General features: G+C 39.0%; 2 protein-coding genes across 3 annotated transcripts; both read right to left on the bottom strand.

Moving 5' to 3' along the window:
• Window positions 1-1,994: 1,994 nt before the first annotated feature.
• On the bottom strand, window positions 1,995-6,089 carry cfap161 (cilia and flagella associated protein 161). Its single transcript, XM_085461729.1, has 8 exons — window positions 5,890-6,089; window positions 5,160-5,249; window positions 4,855-5,072; window positions 4,682-4,763; window positions 3,037-3,072; window positions 2,736-2,858; window positions 2,551-2,624; window positions 1,995-2,242 (listed from the first exon to the last, which is right to left on the bottom strand). The coding sequence occupies exons 1-8, from the start codon at window positions 5,959-5,961 to the stop codon at window positions 2,047-2,049; spliced, it is 891 nt and encodes a 296-aa protein (XP_085317855.1). The 5' UTR covers window positions 5,962-6,089; the 3' UTR covers window positions 1,995-2,046.
• Window positions 6,090-6,865: 776 nt separating this feature from the next.
• cers3b (ceramide synthase 3b) lies at window positions 6,866-14,507 on the bottom strand. 2 transcript variants are annotated; one of them, XM_085461726.1, is made up of 12 exons: window positions 13,997-14,507; window positions 13,724-13,872; window positions 12,620-12,796; window positions 12,372-12,489; window positions 9,096-9,214; window positions 8,944-9,001; window positions 8,783-8,833; window positions 8,601-8,693; window positions 8,012-8,140; window positions 7,529-7,635; window positions 7,284-7,437; window positions 6,866-7,173 (listed from the first exon to the last, which is right to left on the bottom strand). In XM_085461726.1, exons 3-12 carry the CDS (start codon window positions 12,790-12,792, stop codon window positions 7,054-7,056), a joined length of 1,122 nt encoding a protein of 373 aa, XP_085317852.1. In that variant the 5' UTR covers window positions 12,793-12,796; window positions 13,724-13,872; window positions 13,997-14,507; the 3' UTR covers window positions 6,866-7,053. The 2 variants fall into 2 exon arrangements, with proteins under 2 accessions (XP_085317852.1, XP_085317853.1); XM_085461727.1 differs by lacking the exon at window positions 13,997-14,507 and having other exon boundaries at window positions 13,724-13,966.
• Window positions 14,508-15,921: the final 1,414 nt, after the last annotated feature.

The following is a 15,921-nucleotide window of genomic DNA, read 5'->3' as shown; positions in this document are numbered from 1 at the left end:
GGCAAATAAATGTTTATTAATTAATTAATTAATTAATTAATTAATTAATTAACTACTAATGTATTGATCTGTGGTGCTGTTTTTATTATGAAAATAAACCACTCTTCAGACAAACTAAAATCAACCATGCTGACATTACAGATCTTCTAGTATCTCGATTCTCTCTTTCACCACTGCTGCAGACGCCAAAAATATTACAGTTAACTGTCTTTCCCTGTGGTTGGCTTACCTCTCTGCAGTGGAGAAGTTCTTCAGAACCACCATGTGCAGTAAGGGCTTCTCCCTTTGTCTCTGAGTCACGCTCAGTGTGGCTCAATCACCTGGCAGGTGCAGCAACACAGTCCGTTTCAGACGAATGACACTTAAATGAAAAGCATAATAGCAGCAAACATGTTCAAACGTTGCTGTGAAACAACACATAAGGGAAAAAAACATCAATGATGTAGCTACATAAAACCTTTTAAACTCTGAGCGGGATCATTATATGTATTTCACTGCATATAATTAGAAGAAACATGATGCTGCACATTACGACCAAAACCAGGAGAAAACAAACACGTCTCATTGTGATGTTTGTTTGTTTTGCTTCAGCGATGGTAACTTAAATGCAAGCTCAGATAAAACAAAAAACTGAGGTCTAAGCCATGCACTTGGAAGTCTGGTTTACTGATAATGCTTCCAAAACCTCTGCCCCACAATTGAGGTCATGAAGACAAAAGAAAAAATTTAAACCGAAACCTAATCCCGCAGACATCTCAGAGAACAGAGGTCTGTTTTTAATATTCGTTGTTCTCTAAAGCCATCCCTCAGAGTCGTTCCTGCAGTGAGATAGACTTAAACTTCCAAGGGGTAGACTAGCTGTCTCTCCTATCACACACACAACTGGGATATTGGCTCTTCTTGGAAGGTTCTTCTGGGATCGTCTCCTTCTTGCTGTTTATTTTTCCCCAATTGCCAAAAAAAAAATTGAGAGAACAATAATGTTTTGTAAATTTTTCTTTTCAATTTTCTTTTACAGAACATTACTTTGTATTGCAGTTTCAGTTAAATAGAAGACTTAAATCATTTTTGCTTTACATTATTTACAAAGTCACAGCTTTTTTGCAGATGAGGGTTGCATCTTTGGACGTTCCTGAATTTATAAGCAGTATAGATCGATATTCCTCAGTTAACTTCCAATGATTACTTCCTTCAAACCATCAACTCTATTAGACCCCTTTTGATAAGACTGTTTAAAAAGTCCCACAATTAACTAATGTATCGATCTTAAATATGATAAATCTATCTTTATTACTAGGGTACCTACCACAGGCTTTTAAGATAAGTTAAGATAAGTTTACTATTACTTAAAAAGCCTCTACTTGGCCCAGCTGTCTTAGCAAATTATTGACCAAACTCCAACCTTCTTTTTACTTTAGTTTATTTAGCAAATTCTAGTCAGTGCAGAAACGGCACTGGTGAAGGTTATGAATGATCTACTTATGCCTGCTGACAGTTGATTAATCTCTGTGTTTGTCCTGCTAGACCTCATATCTGCGAAACAGATTTCCATTTCCTCATGAAAATGGGGAGTGTTTTCTATACAGAGCTCCACAGGGAACCGTGCTGGGACCAGTTCTATTTACTTTATACAGCCTTCCCTCGAATAACTTTCTGTTATTTGCATCACAGTCTTCTGATGCTAACTGAACTGACTATTTATGCACAATAAAAAAAAAACATTAAAAAAACAATCAAATACAAGTTCCAGCTGTATAATAATCATCCACATAATAAACAGTGTTAATTATTAATATTTTAACATCAGCTGCAACTTTGTTATAGCTTTCCAGATAATGTTCATAGATGGTTTACAAACTAGTTATTAACAAATTCATGAACATTGCTGTCAAATTATTACTTATTACTTCTAGTAAAACACACTTAACAGTTGGTGGTTATGTGTTACTGATTTTTGCACTAGAATCTTCCTGCATTACAAGTGATGACCTAACCAGAAAAAAAACCCCTTTATTACAATACATTTTAGCATAAAAACAGATGGTGTTAAACACTAGGGTTAGCTTCTGAGAACGCCTCAAGTTCTGTTTTTTTAGCCATCAACTGTGGTTGTTTGAAAAGTACAAGTCCGTCCCCTGCAGGATCAGCGGTGCAGAGTATCCAGTGATTGTTGTCCTGTTCAGCTTTATGGGAATCCAAGAACGTGTGAGCCGTCAGCTCATACTCCTTGCCGTACATGGTCCTGCAAGGACACAACTGTTATGCACAAATGAATTCACATCTTGGTGGTCATTATTAAGGACACAACAGATGGTTGCTTTCACATGTTCTTATAGCGGCTGTGGAGCTGATTAGCTAATTGGACCTGAGTAGCAGTGCAATTTTAATGTCATTGTAGCAAAAATGTACTGTTTTCTTCTTTACTTGCTCCTTATGTATCCTAGAGTATTGTTTGTTATTGCTAATGTGCTAACAGACATCTAAGCTGATATCATAAATGCCCAACACAACTGGTTTGGAGTTACATTTGAAAAGAAAATTGAAAAATACCAGAGGACTTGATCACCCAGAACAGCAAGAGCCTGGTTTGTTTTGCAATGTACAATCAGCACCTTCACATTAGCCTAAAAAAGCATAGACAAAACACAATTCTTAATGGCAGTGAAAGGAACATAATGCATTTATAACACTGATGCTGCAGCAGGTGTAACCAGGAAGATACAGTAAACACTTACAGGAACTGGCAGACCCTCATATTCAAGTCTTTCCTGGGGGTCAAAGTAAACTATCTTCCACCATGACAGAAAGGAATCGCTGTCTTCCAGGCTTACTTCTTGGAGGCGAGACTTTTTTGCACACTTTTAGGTCAAAATATATGATAATAGTAAAAATTCTCACAAAAAGGGGGAACATAATTATGTCATCTTGCACTAAAGTATGTACAGTATGTACAAATGCACAATTTTTCCATTAATTTTTCATTTAAAGCATTGTCACAGTTATTTTTGCTGTAATTAATGTTAAAACTTAACTTACCTTTTGAAAACTTTGCAGGTCACTCGTCAAGTAAAGCTGAGGGAAAGAAACGGAAAGAATACATGTAAATACAAGAAGCAATCATTCAAATTGTACATACATCCCATGTGTATATGAGACCCTGCTTTGATTCATGTTGTAACATTAGTTATGGTACTTCCATGTGTTTGTGGTTTTCCTTTCCTGTGCGTTTTCTGTTCACCCTGTCTATAGCTTGCTGTTTTTCTGCATCTGTTCTTTGTTCTGCTTTAAATTTTCCTCTTTCATTTTGAGCGTTATTCCCTTGTACTTTTTCATCCCTTCTGGGCTATTTTACTTCATTATCATCTTGAATGACTTTACCTGTGTCTCATTTATTCATCTTCCCATGTGCATTTAGTGTGTGTCTGCCCTTAGGCTTTGCTGGTTCATTATGTCGTGCCTCCTGTGAACCTTTCTCTATTTTGATTTTTGTTTTCTTGACAGGATATTGGATATCTACATTTAGACATAAGAAAAAAGCATGGCATGTTAAAAGTTCATTTAAAAAAGACTATAGCAACCTAGAAGCCATTTAAATCTTGCATTAAAAAAGGGGATTTATGGATGGCTAGATAATCCTGAGAAATATCTGTATGCAAGGGAGAAAGTCGAACACTCTCAGAAAGCAGTGAATTAAAAACCAACATGACTTCATATCTGACATTAATGCATGGCCTTAACCCAGTAAACACAGTTTGTTGCTATCGCCACAAATTCAAATTCAAACTCTCCTAAGGTAATGAAAAAAGCATAGTATAAAAAGCCAATGTGTTCTTTGGGACCTAACTCTTTAGAGATGGACTGAGGTGATGTGCAAAAACTATTTGAACCATCACAGTTTGAAATTGTTTTTCATCCTCTGGGATAAAGAAAAGAGGGACTGTTTCAATTTTTTTCAGCTTTCACTTTAAAAGCAAGAACCCACAGTAGTATAAGAGCGTGTGTCAAGTGACCTACAAGGGTCCAGGTGCCAAACTAGCTTGACTATAGTCCACACCTGTCACAAATGGATCACACTGTGTTAAAAAGAACGCAACTTAGTGGTAATTGTTTTTTTCTTAGAAAGATAATAATTTAACCTTCCAGTAATTGGCACACTGACAAGATCAGGTTTTTAAAGGTAATGTCATAACTTATATAAAGCTACTAAAATACTATAATAAACAGACTATTCATACATATTGGCTCATTTGTACAGGCCATCCTTTCTGGTATTACACTTCAACACTGTATCTACTACCAGTAATAAACACCTTAATAAATCCTCTAAACTCAACACATCTAGTTTAGATCAGTCCAAAGACATAACTGAAAAAACAGTGTTATATAATAATCAGTGCTTAAAAGACTTATATCCTCCTCTCATACCAAGAACACAACTGAAATAACTGACAATAACTGTAACAAACATACTAAAGGATTTTTATGTGGAAAATCACTGGAATGCCCATTCAAGATACTCTTTGTATTCAACATGTAATTAAAATGTGTATTGTGTGTGTGTGTGTGTGTGTGTGTGCGTGCGTGTGTGTGTGCGTGTGCGTGCGTGTGTGTGTGTGTGTGTGTGTGTGTGTGTGTGTGTGTGTGTGTGTGTGTGTGTGTGTGCGTGTGTGTGTTCACTTACTCCCCTGGCAAAGCCACTTGTTGTCTTTAAGGCAAAACTTTGCTCAAAATGAAGAGTGGATCCCTCAGGACTGCCATCTACACTGATGTCACACAAGCAGATGTTGCAGATTTAAATCAGGGTGTTGCTATAAGTATTAAAGTTTATGTTAATGTAAATTTGAGGGTGTTTACCTGGTAATGACGAAAGCTGTGCGTGTGCACGGCTGGACACTCCTGACAGCGCTGACAGCACACGGAGCTTGAATGCTGGGAGAAGGAATCTTTGTTAAGCTGTTAACATCAGCATTGATGCTCACTGCACTGCACTCCCTGTTTCCTCCTCCCATGTTCACTAACATCACAATATCACCAAAGTGCAGAGTGCCATCATTTGTCACGGAGAATTTCACCTACACAAACAGATAAAGTCCCTTATTAGCACATTGCCAGTGTGATTGGTTTCAACAAGTATTTTATTAGGTTAAAACCCATTTTACCGGTTTTAAAATGTTCTCTTTGAGGAAGTCCATTTTCTGGCCAGCAAGCTCACCCCTCTCTTTTTTCTCCAGATGTTCTTTTACTTCATCCTGGAGAAAAAAAATAAGACATCAAGTAAGTACTCTTTAACACAGTTTTCTTTTCAGTCCTACCACTACTAGTTACTGTAGCAAGTAAAGCAAATCAATTACTTAAAAACATTTACAGTAGCATTAAACCATTATTACAAAAATTATTTGTAATCTCCCCAATTCAGTATTTCAGGATTATATCTAGCTGCGTGACATTTTGCGTTTGTTTTTGTCTCTGTGCAGTTGAACCCTGAAAACTTTACCCCAATAGCTATATCAACGTATTTTTGTGTTGCCTACAACTCATAAAACGTCTAGCACTGAATACTTTCTTTAGGTGTGAAAACAGGACTATAAACAGTCAGATGTAAAGTACATTTCGAAGAATATGGGAATATTTTGACCATGAATTGTAAAAGGCTAAATGTTTATTAAAAAATTCCAAAAATTAGCAGACTATTTGTTATTATTTATTAGATCGATGCCCAGTTCGCAGTAAGTCTGTGTTAACTAGAACCTCGTAACCCCGAATCAAATTCACTTCCTAAACATATATAATAACACTGAATTACTACCAGTGCTATTTTCAACCCATTGCTGGTTGAAACATTAAATGTTCCAGTAGTTTTTTTTTCTCTCTCTCTCTTTTTAAACAAACCTCTTTTAAGCGCTGCTCTTCAAACCAGTTTCCCATTTTCACAGGTGTGCGGTAAGTTCTTATATGTGCCATTTTTCACTCAGGCAAAACTGCGAGTACATGCCGGAAAGTTTAACAAGTTTAGCTGCTTTAGCTATTTTAGCTTGGTTTGTGATGTAGTCTCTATGGTAACGGTGTACTCGTCAGTTCTCGCTGATCGTCGCGAGACGTCGAGGTTGTAATTAGAAACAAAACAACTGCAGTGTAGTACATTCATACAGCCATATATTTGTGTTGTGGCTTTTTAATCCGCTTTAATCTTGCTTGATTTGATTTTTTTTTTTAAAGTTTTTTTGCTCTATAGAGCAATTGTATTGTTTTTGTGTGTTTTTTTTTAGCTGTTTTTTTTATTTTATTGGTATTGACTTGAGCCACTTTATTGGTAATTGTATGTGCTTTTTTCTGTTTTGGCAACTGTAATTTATTTGCAACATTTATAAAGTATATCTTATTTTAAAAGGTTCATGGTTTATAATTTGTCCTATTTGAAATAGAATAACCCATGCATGTGAGATCTAAAAGTCATATTGTCATATCATATCAGCCGCTCACTTTGGAAGTCATCACAGCGGATCATCTGCCTCTGTCTCACTCTACCCCAGGCATCCTCTTTTATTACACCAACCCTCTGCATGTCCTCCTTCACTACATCCAGAAATCTTCTTTGTGGTCTTCCTTTTTTCTTCCTACCTGGCAGCTCCATATTCAACATCATTTGTCCAGTATATTCACTCTCTCCCCTCTGCACATGTCCAAACTATCTCAGCTACGCCTCTCCAGCGTGACCTGTCTCTCTGATACATTTTCATATTTGTCTTTATTGTTACTAATTATTCCCACCAACATACAAAAGCACAAAATAAATGAAAAAGAATTTCTGTTTTTCATTTAAGAGTGGAGTAAAACAACATGTGGTCACGGAGTTGCAGAAAGCATGTAGTGTCATACAAGTTTATTTTTGTAATCCTTCACAGTTACCTATGCAATAATATTCTGTGCTTTAGAATAATACTATATGCTTTATCATTTTACAAACAGTTAAACTCTAACAGTTGTAATCCAAAGACTTGAAGAAAAATGTCCACATATCTGCTGTACATCTTTCTCTGTTTCTCTCTGTATGTTTCAGTGGCCATTGGCCCTGCCTCTGGCACCAGAACCATTCATGTGACTCGGTTTGTGGTTTCTTTCTATCGGTGGGTCACTGTCATCTTCCTCTTTATCACTCCTATCATCGCCTTCCAGCTGCAGGATGAAAATAAGCAAAGAGGATAAACAACACAGACAGAAATAAAACATACCCCACATTCCCACACATCCCACATGCATGGACACAGAGACATCTGTAAACCCACCTGGGTAAAGATAAACTTGTAAACCATTCTTAATATGAGAGCAGCCCAGTACAGGTGGAGCAACTGGAGAACCAACAACATGACGTTGAAGAAATAGTAGCCAAAGAAGGCAGGATACAATTCCAGTGGGTACACCCATGTACAGTGAATCAGCCTGTGGAAAACACACTCGTAATATTTTAACATATCACACTAAGATCATCAAGATCATCACTAGGGTGCAATTTTTCTTTTAAAATACTTACCAAAAAGGAAAAACAATAAGTCTTGTCACCATAAAGACGACTGCAAACACCACAAACATGCCGTTAGAAGTCTGCTGCCACGTGGCGTAGTTGAATACTTTTGCACCCTATAAGGGGGGAGAGTAAATACATGTTACCTATTTTGCCATCAAATATGCCTAAAGTAACTCTATACTTAAATCTATGTATATTTTGACACATTAAAAAAGCCTCCAAACACAAAGAATGAGTTTTCTTATTTTACATGCCACCTCAGAAATTGTTCACTGCCAGATTTTTGCTGGATCACCACCTTTACAATTTTTTTTTTTTTTTTAAGAAAAAAAGGTCATCATAAAAAAAATACAGATGCAATCATTTCAAAAGAGTGGCTGGCTGAAGTTCAAATTTTAATCAGTCTTTTTCTGACTAACTGACAATGCAACACCACATACCCATAAGTATAAGTACCCTCACTAAAGCTAATACAGCTACAGCACTGACCTCGAGTAGGATGTCAGAAGAGTCATGAACAACCATGACAAGGGTTCCGATACGGACGAAGTTTGAAATCCAGGAAAAACTCAGGAGAGTCAGTGTGGCCATATGATGAACCACCTGCTCTTTAAAGTCCTAAAAGTAAACAAGACAAATAAGACACAAAGATCACATAATACAACAGGCTTTGCCCCCAAAACTGTATTCTAAAAACACAGAAATCTAATCTAATAATAATCTAATGACATTATTACATTAAATATTTTTCTGTCTCAAAATGTGCCTTTGGGAGATGATTACACATTTAAGTGTGATTCATTTATGTATAGTAGAAGCAACAATTTTGTTTTACGTTGCTCATTTTCTTATTATTTCTAATATACAGAAATGCATATGTTGTGCCTGAATAATTTAAACCTATTATTTATTTATTAAACATTTATTAAAAATGTTTATTTATTAAAAAGCTCGTGATTGTCCTTTGGCTCTGCATAAAACATAGTGGGGGAGGTTGTATTGTGGGTAGAAAACAAATCCTCCAAGATTAAAATAAATGAAACTACTTCATTGTCACTCTACACATTTGTACACTTACTTTTCGTTTCACATCAAATGTGAGACTGAAGATCAAAGAAAGATAGAAGCCCATTTCCAACATGTAATACCAGTACTGTGATGGCAGAAGGGACTGTGTGGGGACAAGCAGGTGTGTTTTTGTGTCATTCATCATGCTGTACTGTGTAATCCATCGCAAATACCAAAGGTAAAGGCACGTACCTGTTTAGGAAAACCTGCCCAAACTTCCCTTAGATTATAAACCCAGGGTTTCTAAATCCAAGGAAAACAGTAAAGCAGAGAGTGTGACGTGAATATCAGAGAAACAAACCAACCAAGCTGGCTGTTCACTAATGCCTTGTAAGGACAGTCCCAGTACTTACATCATAGAGAGCTAGGATTCCACCAAAAAATGCAAAAAGATAAAATGCACATCTCCAACTGTTGACAGGCAAAAGCCATAATGTCACATATTTGCATAGACATTAATCTTTTCATATCAGTGCATCTTCAGTTCACACAGACATACGCTCACCTGGCTTCACTGAACCTCTTTCGAAGCCCCGGTCGCTCCTGGTTCCTTCTCCTCCTGAACCACACCTGAACTCTCCTTTCTGGCCAGCCAGTCTTCTTACACAGAGACCACACGTCAGCCTGAGACACAACAGGAGACATTCCAGTGTTTATAACCTTTCCACATTTGGACGCACCTTCTCCAAGGTTACACAAGCAGTAAGCTTTAGTCTTTGATTATTAACACACTTTAACAGTGCAATTCCACTAAAATTTGTGGCAACCAAACATGTTTAAAGGGATGTGATGCACACGTAAAAAGACTTTATGATGTTCCATTAAAATGCATTTTACCTGTAGCTTATTTGAACAAAAATCTGGGTTTGTTTTTCTTTTGTACTTTCAATCATTTACTTTTTTTTTTTGTCATATTTGTCACCCTTACATGTTTCAGATCATCAAACAAATGGTATTATTAGACAAAGATAACCTGAGTAAATAGTAAATGCAGCAGTTAAATTACACTTTTAAGTATTCAAGGAAATAACCAATCCAATACCATCAACCCTTTCCTGACATTTCAGGAAAGGGTTATAAAGGCTTTGGGACTCCTTGAACCATAATAAAGGCACTTATCCACAAATAGAGAAAAACCTGGAACAATGGTGAACCTTCCCAAGACTATCCAACCTATCAAAATCACTCCAAGGAGGCTCGTCCAGGAGGTCGCAAAAGCGCAGACCTCATTTGCCTCAGTTAAGGTTAATGATTCAACCATAGAAAGAGACTGGTCGAACATGACATCTATGTGAGAGTTTCAAGGAGAAAACCACTGCTGACCAAAAAAGAACACAAAGGCTCGGCTCATATTTGGGGAAAATATTCTGTGGACTGGTTTAAGTCCTGTTACATGTGACATAAAACTAACACAGCATTTCAGAAAAAGAGCATCATATCCCAGAACTGCTCTCCTGCTTCAAGACCTGGATGACTGAAGCTCAAGCACGGTCAGATAGGGAGACACATATCTGAAACCTACCAGAAAATTTACGTTAATGGCTCAAAAAAAAAGTTTTTTTTTTTTAAACAAAAGGTTTTAGATTAGCGTAATCAAAGTCCAGTCTTAAATCCAATTGAAATACTCTGTCATGACCTTAAATAAGCCGTCCATTGTAATGTGAAAGATTAAGTTTCAGTTATTCTAAAGACTTGATTATACACTCAACAAAAATATAAACGCAACACCTTTGTTACTGCTCCCATTCCCCATGGGATGGACGTAGAGACCTAAAATTCATTCCAGATACACAATATAACCTTCTCTCCCAAACAGTGGTCACAAATCAGTCCAAATGTGTGGTAGTGGGCACATCTGCTATACTGAGATAATCCATCCCACCTCACAGGTGTGCCACATCAGGATGCTGATCTGACATCATGAGTAGTGCACAGGTGTACCTCAGACTGCCCACAACAAAAGGCCACCCTGGAATGTGCAGTTTTTTGCGCTATTGGGGGTCTGGGGACCCAGAACCGGTCAGTATCTGGTGTGACCACCATTTGCCTCATGCAGTGCAACACATCGTCGCATGGAGTCTATCAGATTGTCAATTGTGGCCTGTGGAATGTTGGTCCACTCCACTTCAATGGCTGTGCGAGGTTGTTGGATATTCGTGGGAACTGGTACACGCTGTCGTATACGCCGGTCAAGCACATCCCGAACATGCTCAATGGGTGACATGTCCGGTGAGTATGCTGGCCATGCAAGAACTGGGACATTCTCAGCTGCCATCTGCCCTGAACAATGTGAACCATGATTCATCCGTGAAGCGCACACCTCTCCAACGTGCCAGACGCCATCGAATGTGAGCATTTGCCCACACAAGTCTGTTACGGCGACGAGCTGGAGTTAGGTCAAGACCCTGATGAGGACGACGGGCATGCAGTTGAGCGTCCCTGAGACGGTTTCTGACAGTTTGTGCAGAAATTGTTTGGTTGTGCAAACCAATTGTTCCAGCAGCTGTCTGGGTGGCTGGTCTCAGACGATCTTGGAGGTGAACCTGCTGGATGTGGAGGTCCTGGGCTGGTGTGGTTACACGAGGTCTGCGGTTGTGAGGCCGGTTGGATGTGCTGCCATATTCTCTGAAACGCCTGTGGAGACGGCTTATGGTTGAGAAATGAACATTCAATGCACGGGCGACAGATCTGGTTGACATTCCTGCTGTCAGCATGCCAATTGCACGCTCCCTCATTGCTTGTGGCATCTGTGGCATTTTGCTGTGAGACAAAACTGCACATTCCAGGGTGGCCTTTTGTTGTGGGCAGTCTGAGGTACACCTGTGCACTACTCATGATGTCAGATCAGCATCCTGATGTGGCACACCTGTGAGGTGGGATGGATTATCTCAATATAGCAGATGTGCCCACTACCACACATTTGGACGGATTTGTGACCACTGTTTGGGAGGGATGGTTATATTGTGTATCTGGAATGAATTTTAGGTCTCTACGTCCATCCCATGGGGAATGGGAGCAGTAACAAAGGTGTTGCGTTTATATTTTTGTTGAGTGTAGTTCTTGATAACAAGGGTGGCACAACCAGTTGTGGGGTTTATGGGTCATTGCTTTTTCACATAGGTCCAGACAACTTTTTCCCCCTTAATAATAAAAAGCATAATTCAAAAACTGCATTTTGTATTTACTCTGATTATCCTTGTCTAATAATAAAGGTTGTTTCCATCCATCCATCCATTCGCTTCCGCTTATCCTTTTCAGGGTCGCGGGAGGCGCTGGAGCCTATCCCAGCTGTCATAGGGCAAAAGCGGGGTACACCCTGGACAGGTCGCCAGTCTGTCACAGGGCTAACACATAGGGACAGACAACCATTCACACCTAGTGGCAATTTGGATTATCCAATTAACCTATCCCCACAAGCTGCATGTCTTTGGACGGTGGGAGGAAGCCAGAGTACCCGGAGAGAACCCACGCAAACACGGGGAGAACATGCAAACTCCACACAGAAAGACCCCGGCCTGATGGTGGAATTGAACTCAGGACCTTCTTGCTGTGCGGCAACAGTGCTAACCACCGTGCCACCGTGCTGCGGTTGATGACCTGAAAAAATATAAGTGTAACAAATATCTGTGTTGTTCAGCACTTTGGTCTGCCTGGTGTGTTCTTAAAGTGCTATACAAATAAACGATGATGATGATGATGATGATGAAATATGTCTGAAAAAAGAGATCAGGGTGGGGGCTTCACATCACTGTATTATCCATGTGTTCGCAGTAAAACTCACTTGAGAAGGAACCCGTGTTTGGCTGCAGAAGTATTTTTCTAGTATAGGGTTTTGTTCTGCTGGGAGACGTATCTTGTCCCTGATTCCCCAAAAATTAGCCAGTGGTGTGGCAAAGTACCTGAAACAGCACCAAAAACTGGTCACTTCCTCCTAAACACAAAAAAGTCCTGGGATTCTAAAACCAGATGACTGCGTTACTAATCTCATTGACACACAGGCATATTTACTTACATACTTTGCGGTCTTACCTTTCAAACAAGTATCTGACTACAAGCAGGCAAAGGGCACAGGGTAGAGAGGCATAAAGATGAGACACTTTCGCATAGACACGACCTTCCTTGTCCTCTAAAGCAGACCAGGACAAATTTCCTGGCAGCCACAAACGGTCCCACCAGATCCACTCCCCAACTGTCTGCAACATGATGCTGGAAAACACACAAAAATTACATCTAACTATCACTGTTACTCAAGTAAATAAATAAAAATCTTGTTTCCAAATTCAAATGAATTTTTTTCTTTTCTTTTCTTGTTACATTTCCCTCTTTTCTTTTTGTTATCATGAAGATCTCCTGCCAAAGTAGTGTGACGCCACTGAATGAGCCACGTACATATTCTTGACACTTAACAGCGGTCACTAGATGGCATCAAGATCAGGCTGCTGCTATGATCCAAGCACATTCACAGCCAAGAAATCTACCATATGGTGCCAACTTTTCATCACAGCAGCAATTTTTGATTCGACTTTCCACTATCTTCAACTCGAATATCAATTCTCGATGTACTGGCAGTCATGAATGAAGTGAGCAATATACAGAAGAAGAACTGCGTAGATATCAAAGGGCAAGAAAGATAAAGATGGGTGAGGAGCAATTCAAAAGGGAGATTAAGGAGAAACAAAGTCCTTCTTCTCGTGGACTCTGATCATAACTGTAGATAAAAGTGTGTTTTTTGAGCAGTGAGAAAAGTACTTAAATGCTTAAAGCGAGCTGGATTGTAACTGGTTTAAATGATCAGTTAAAATATTTGCTCTAAATTTACTCGCTACGATAGACTGAGTCATATCAGTGTGTCCCTGAGCCTCAAAGGTAGTTAATAAGTCAGCATAAGAACAGTCAAATGTGCCCGCAAGCGGTGTTGTCTTGACAAGTTCTAACAATAGAGAGGGAAGCTGAGGCAGACAAAGCGAGTGAGTGTACGCGACAAAGAATGATGAAACTAGAGAAACAGTTAAATATGGTGTAAACTCCAATAATTCCAGCCTTCCGCTTGATTGAAGTTATTACATCCTTTATTTTAGGTAACAAAATACATAAAAACTAAGTATGGAAATGTCTTCCCAAACACACACTCACCTTCAGTGTCCCAGTGTGAGTAGTGTCTGGTGTTTTCCTCTGCCAGTCTGTTACTCATACAACTCAGTGGTACTCCTCTTATCCACACCAGGTAACAGCACTGTCCTGTGATCCTAGACGATCCCTCTTCCTGCTATTGTAAAGCCATTCTTCATAGTTATAGAAAGCAAATATCAGCTCAGTCTGCTGCCTCACTTCATCTGTACAATGTGTCTCATTGTGTGGCACTAGACTCCAGTGAGCATGTTTCTAGGCATGCGTATGGTCGCTCACCTGAATGGGATCCTTCCCTCCCACTTTGTCTGCTCTTGTGATCACACCCTTGTAGTTGCTGCAAGTCTTTTGAGATTAGCACAGCTGAGCACTGCAAACACCTTGGAGCATATTTGCATGTTCACTTGTAAGCTGCAAGAGTCAGAGGGTGGGAGTATTTGCGTACCCTCACCTGCAAAAGAATTCCCTTGGAATGCCAGGAAAACCCCCACAAAGGTCCCATTCATTGGCAGGGCAGGGGAGGAGGAGCCAGGGCAGAAAAGCAACTGACACACAAAGAGAGTGAAACATCACTCTGTATACATAGCTAACTGGGTTGATAACAAACTTATTAATACAAATGAGATGACCTTGGACTTGGTTTTGGTTAACAGAAAGTATTTCCTTTTTCAGTTTTCTGTGCGGAAATAAAAGTAATAATTTCAAGGAACTTATTAAAGCAGTCTAGTGATTATTTTTGTGATTTCCCACTGACAATGTCAAGCTTCAGATGTTGAAAAAATAAAAGTGAACATAAAGCAACTCCTTACTAAAGCATCCTTAATAAAATGTGGAACAGTAGATAGTTTTGTTTCAACATACACCAGAAGGTGGCGATAGAGACAACATAATACATGGACCTGCTTGTCAATATACTGTACATGAGTGACGTGTTATAAATGTAGTGGTGGGTCTGCTGAACACTTTTGTTCAGTTTGCTTTCTCAGAGAAGAACAAGCTGCTTTTTTACTCGTCATAGCAGGTAACTGAATATTTCAGTGGGTATATTTTGATTTTGATCTGTTTATTTATTTTGCCCTTCCTGACACAACATCAAAGAGATTTGTGTCTCCTCCCAGGAATAAAATCTTGTTAGGTCAACATGTAAACCATTATATGATTCATACAAAACTGTGCGAAAAGTCTTAAACACCCCTCACTTATTTACATTTTGCTTCCAAGGTGCCAGATTCTCTCATATTTCTTTAAAGAGGTCTTGAGCAATAGTTCTCCAGGTTTTCTTAAGTTGACTCTACAATAATAATAAAAAACAAAAACATTTTGGCATGGTGTGCACACACTGCCAGTGAAGTAAAAACACACCGCGAGGCACTATCAGTCATAGATTGGCCTCCCCAGAGCATTGAAGCAGTGTGGGATTATCTTACCAGAGAATGAAACACAAAGGACGCAAACATACAAAGGAGAGCTTTGGATGTCCTTCAGTTAGCCCGGAGAACTATTCCTGAAGACTACTTAAAGAAATTATAAAAAAGCTTGCCTTATAGAGCATAGGCTACGTTAAAGGCAGCCATAACAAATACTGACTTTAAAATCAGCTGCGATCAGTATAATATTTAAGTGTTTCCTGTCAATAATCAAAGCCCTTGTCCAAGGAAAAACAGCCTTGAGGTTACTACACAACTTTACAATGAAGAACAAACATGAAAAACATGGGGGTCTTTTATTATAAGTTCATGTGTTTATATATCAAAACATCTAAAGATAAACGTAAATCTAAAAGCACATGAGCTGATTCTAGCTGCAATGAATACAGTTTCATCTTCAGCTGGCCTACAAGGCAGCACTGCTGCATGTGTTGGACTGGAAGTAACAGAGGAGCATTGGCTACTGAGATGTGAGTGTAGGCAAAAAAGAACAGCCCAAAAATATACACAGAAATAAAACAGAATACGGTCCAGTGGGTTTTTTTTCACAGGTCATAGCAAGGAGACTTTCAGAGCAGTCTTTCTCTGAATTGCCCAGCACCCCCATTGTTAGGTTTAGCCCTAAACCACTGAGCAGTATAATGAGGAGTAACATGATAAAAAGGAGTTTCCATTTATGTTTCCTTTCACACCACAGGTATATGCAGTGGGGACTGAAGGGTGTGCCTCCAGGCACAGACAGGAGAAGGTTATCTGAATAGTCCTCTCCCTCCCTCC

This window comes from Copadichromis virginalis, linkage group LG7 (genome assembly GCF_057382275.1).
Source record: "Copadichromis virginalis isolate Kocher_CV1m ecotype Utaka linkage group LG7, C_Virginalis_male_GT1.1, whole genome shotgun sequence".
Taxonomy (NCBI): domain Eukaryota; kingdom Metazoa; phylum Chordata; class Actinopteri; order Cichliformes; family Cichlidae; genus Copadichromis; species Copadichromis virginalis.
This window is presented reverse-complemented; position numbering and strand designations above follow the sequence as displayed.

Excerpts from the sequence above, each read along its gene's own strand:
- cfap161 (XM_085461729.1), bottom strand. The coding sequence starts at position 5,961 with ATGGCACATATAAGAACTTACCGCACACCTGTGAAAATGGGAAACTGG. Across the intron at positions 5,073-5,159 it reads AAGAGAACATTTTAAAACCG|GTGAAATTCTCCGTGACAAA; the intron begins GTAAAATGGGTT and ends CTGTTTGTGTAG. Across the intron at positions 3,073-4,681 it reads CAAGTGGCTTTGCCAGGGGA|CTTTACTTGACGAGTGACCT; the intron begins GTAAGTGAACAC and ends TCTTTCCCTCAG.
- cers3b (XM_085461726.1), bottom strand. The coding sequence starts at position 12,792 with ATGTTGCAGACAGTTGGGGAGTGGATCTGGTGGGACCGTTTGTGGCTG. Across the intron at positions 12,490-12,619 it reads GTCAGATACTTGTTTGAAAG|GTACTTTGCCACACCACTGG; the intron begins GTAAGACCGCAA and ends GTGCTGTTTCAG. Across the intron at positions 9,215-12,371 it reads AAACACGGGTTCCTTCTCAA|GCTGACGTGTGGTCTCTGTG; the intron begins GTGAGTTTTACT and ends GTTGTGTCTCAG.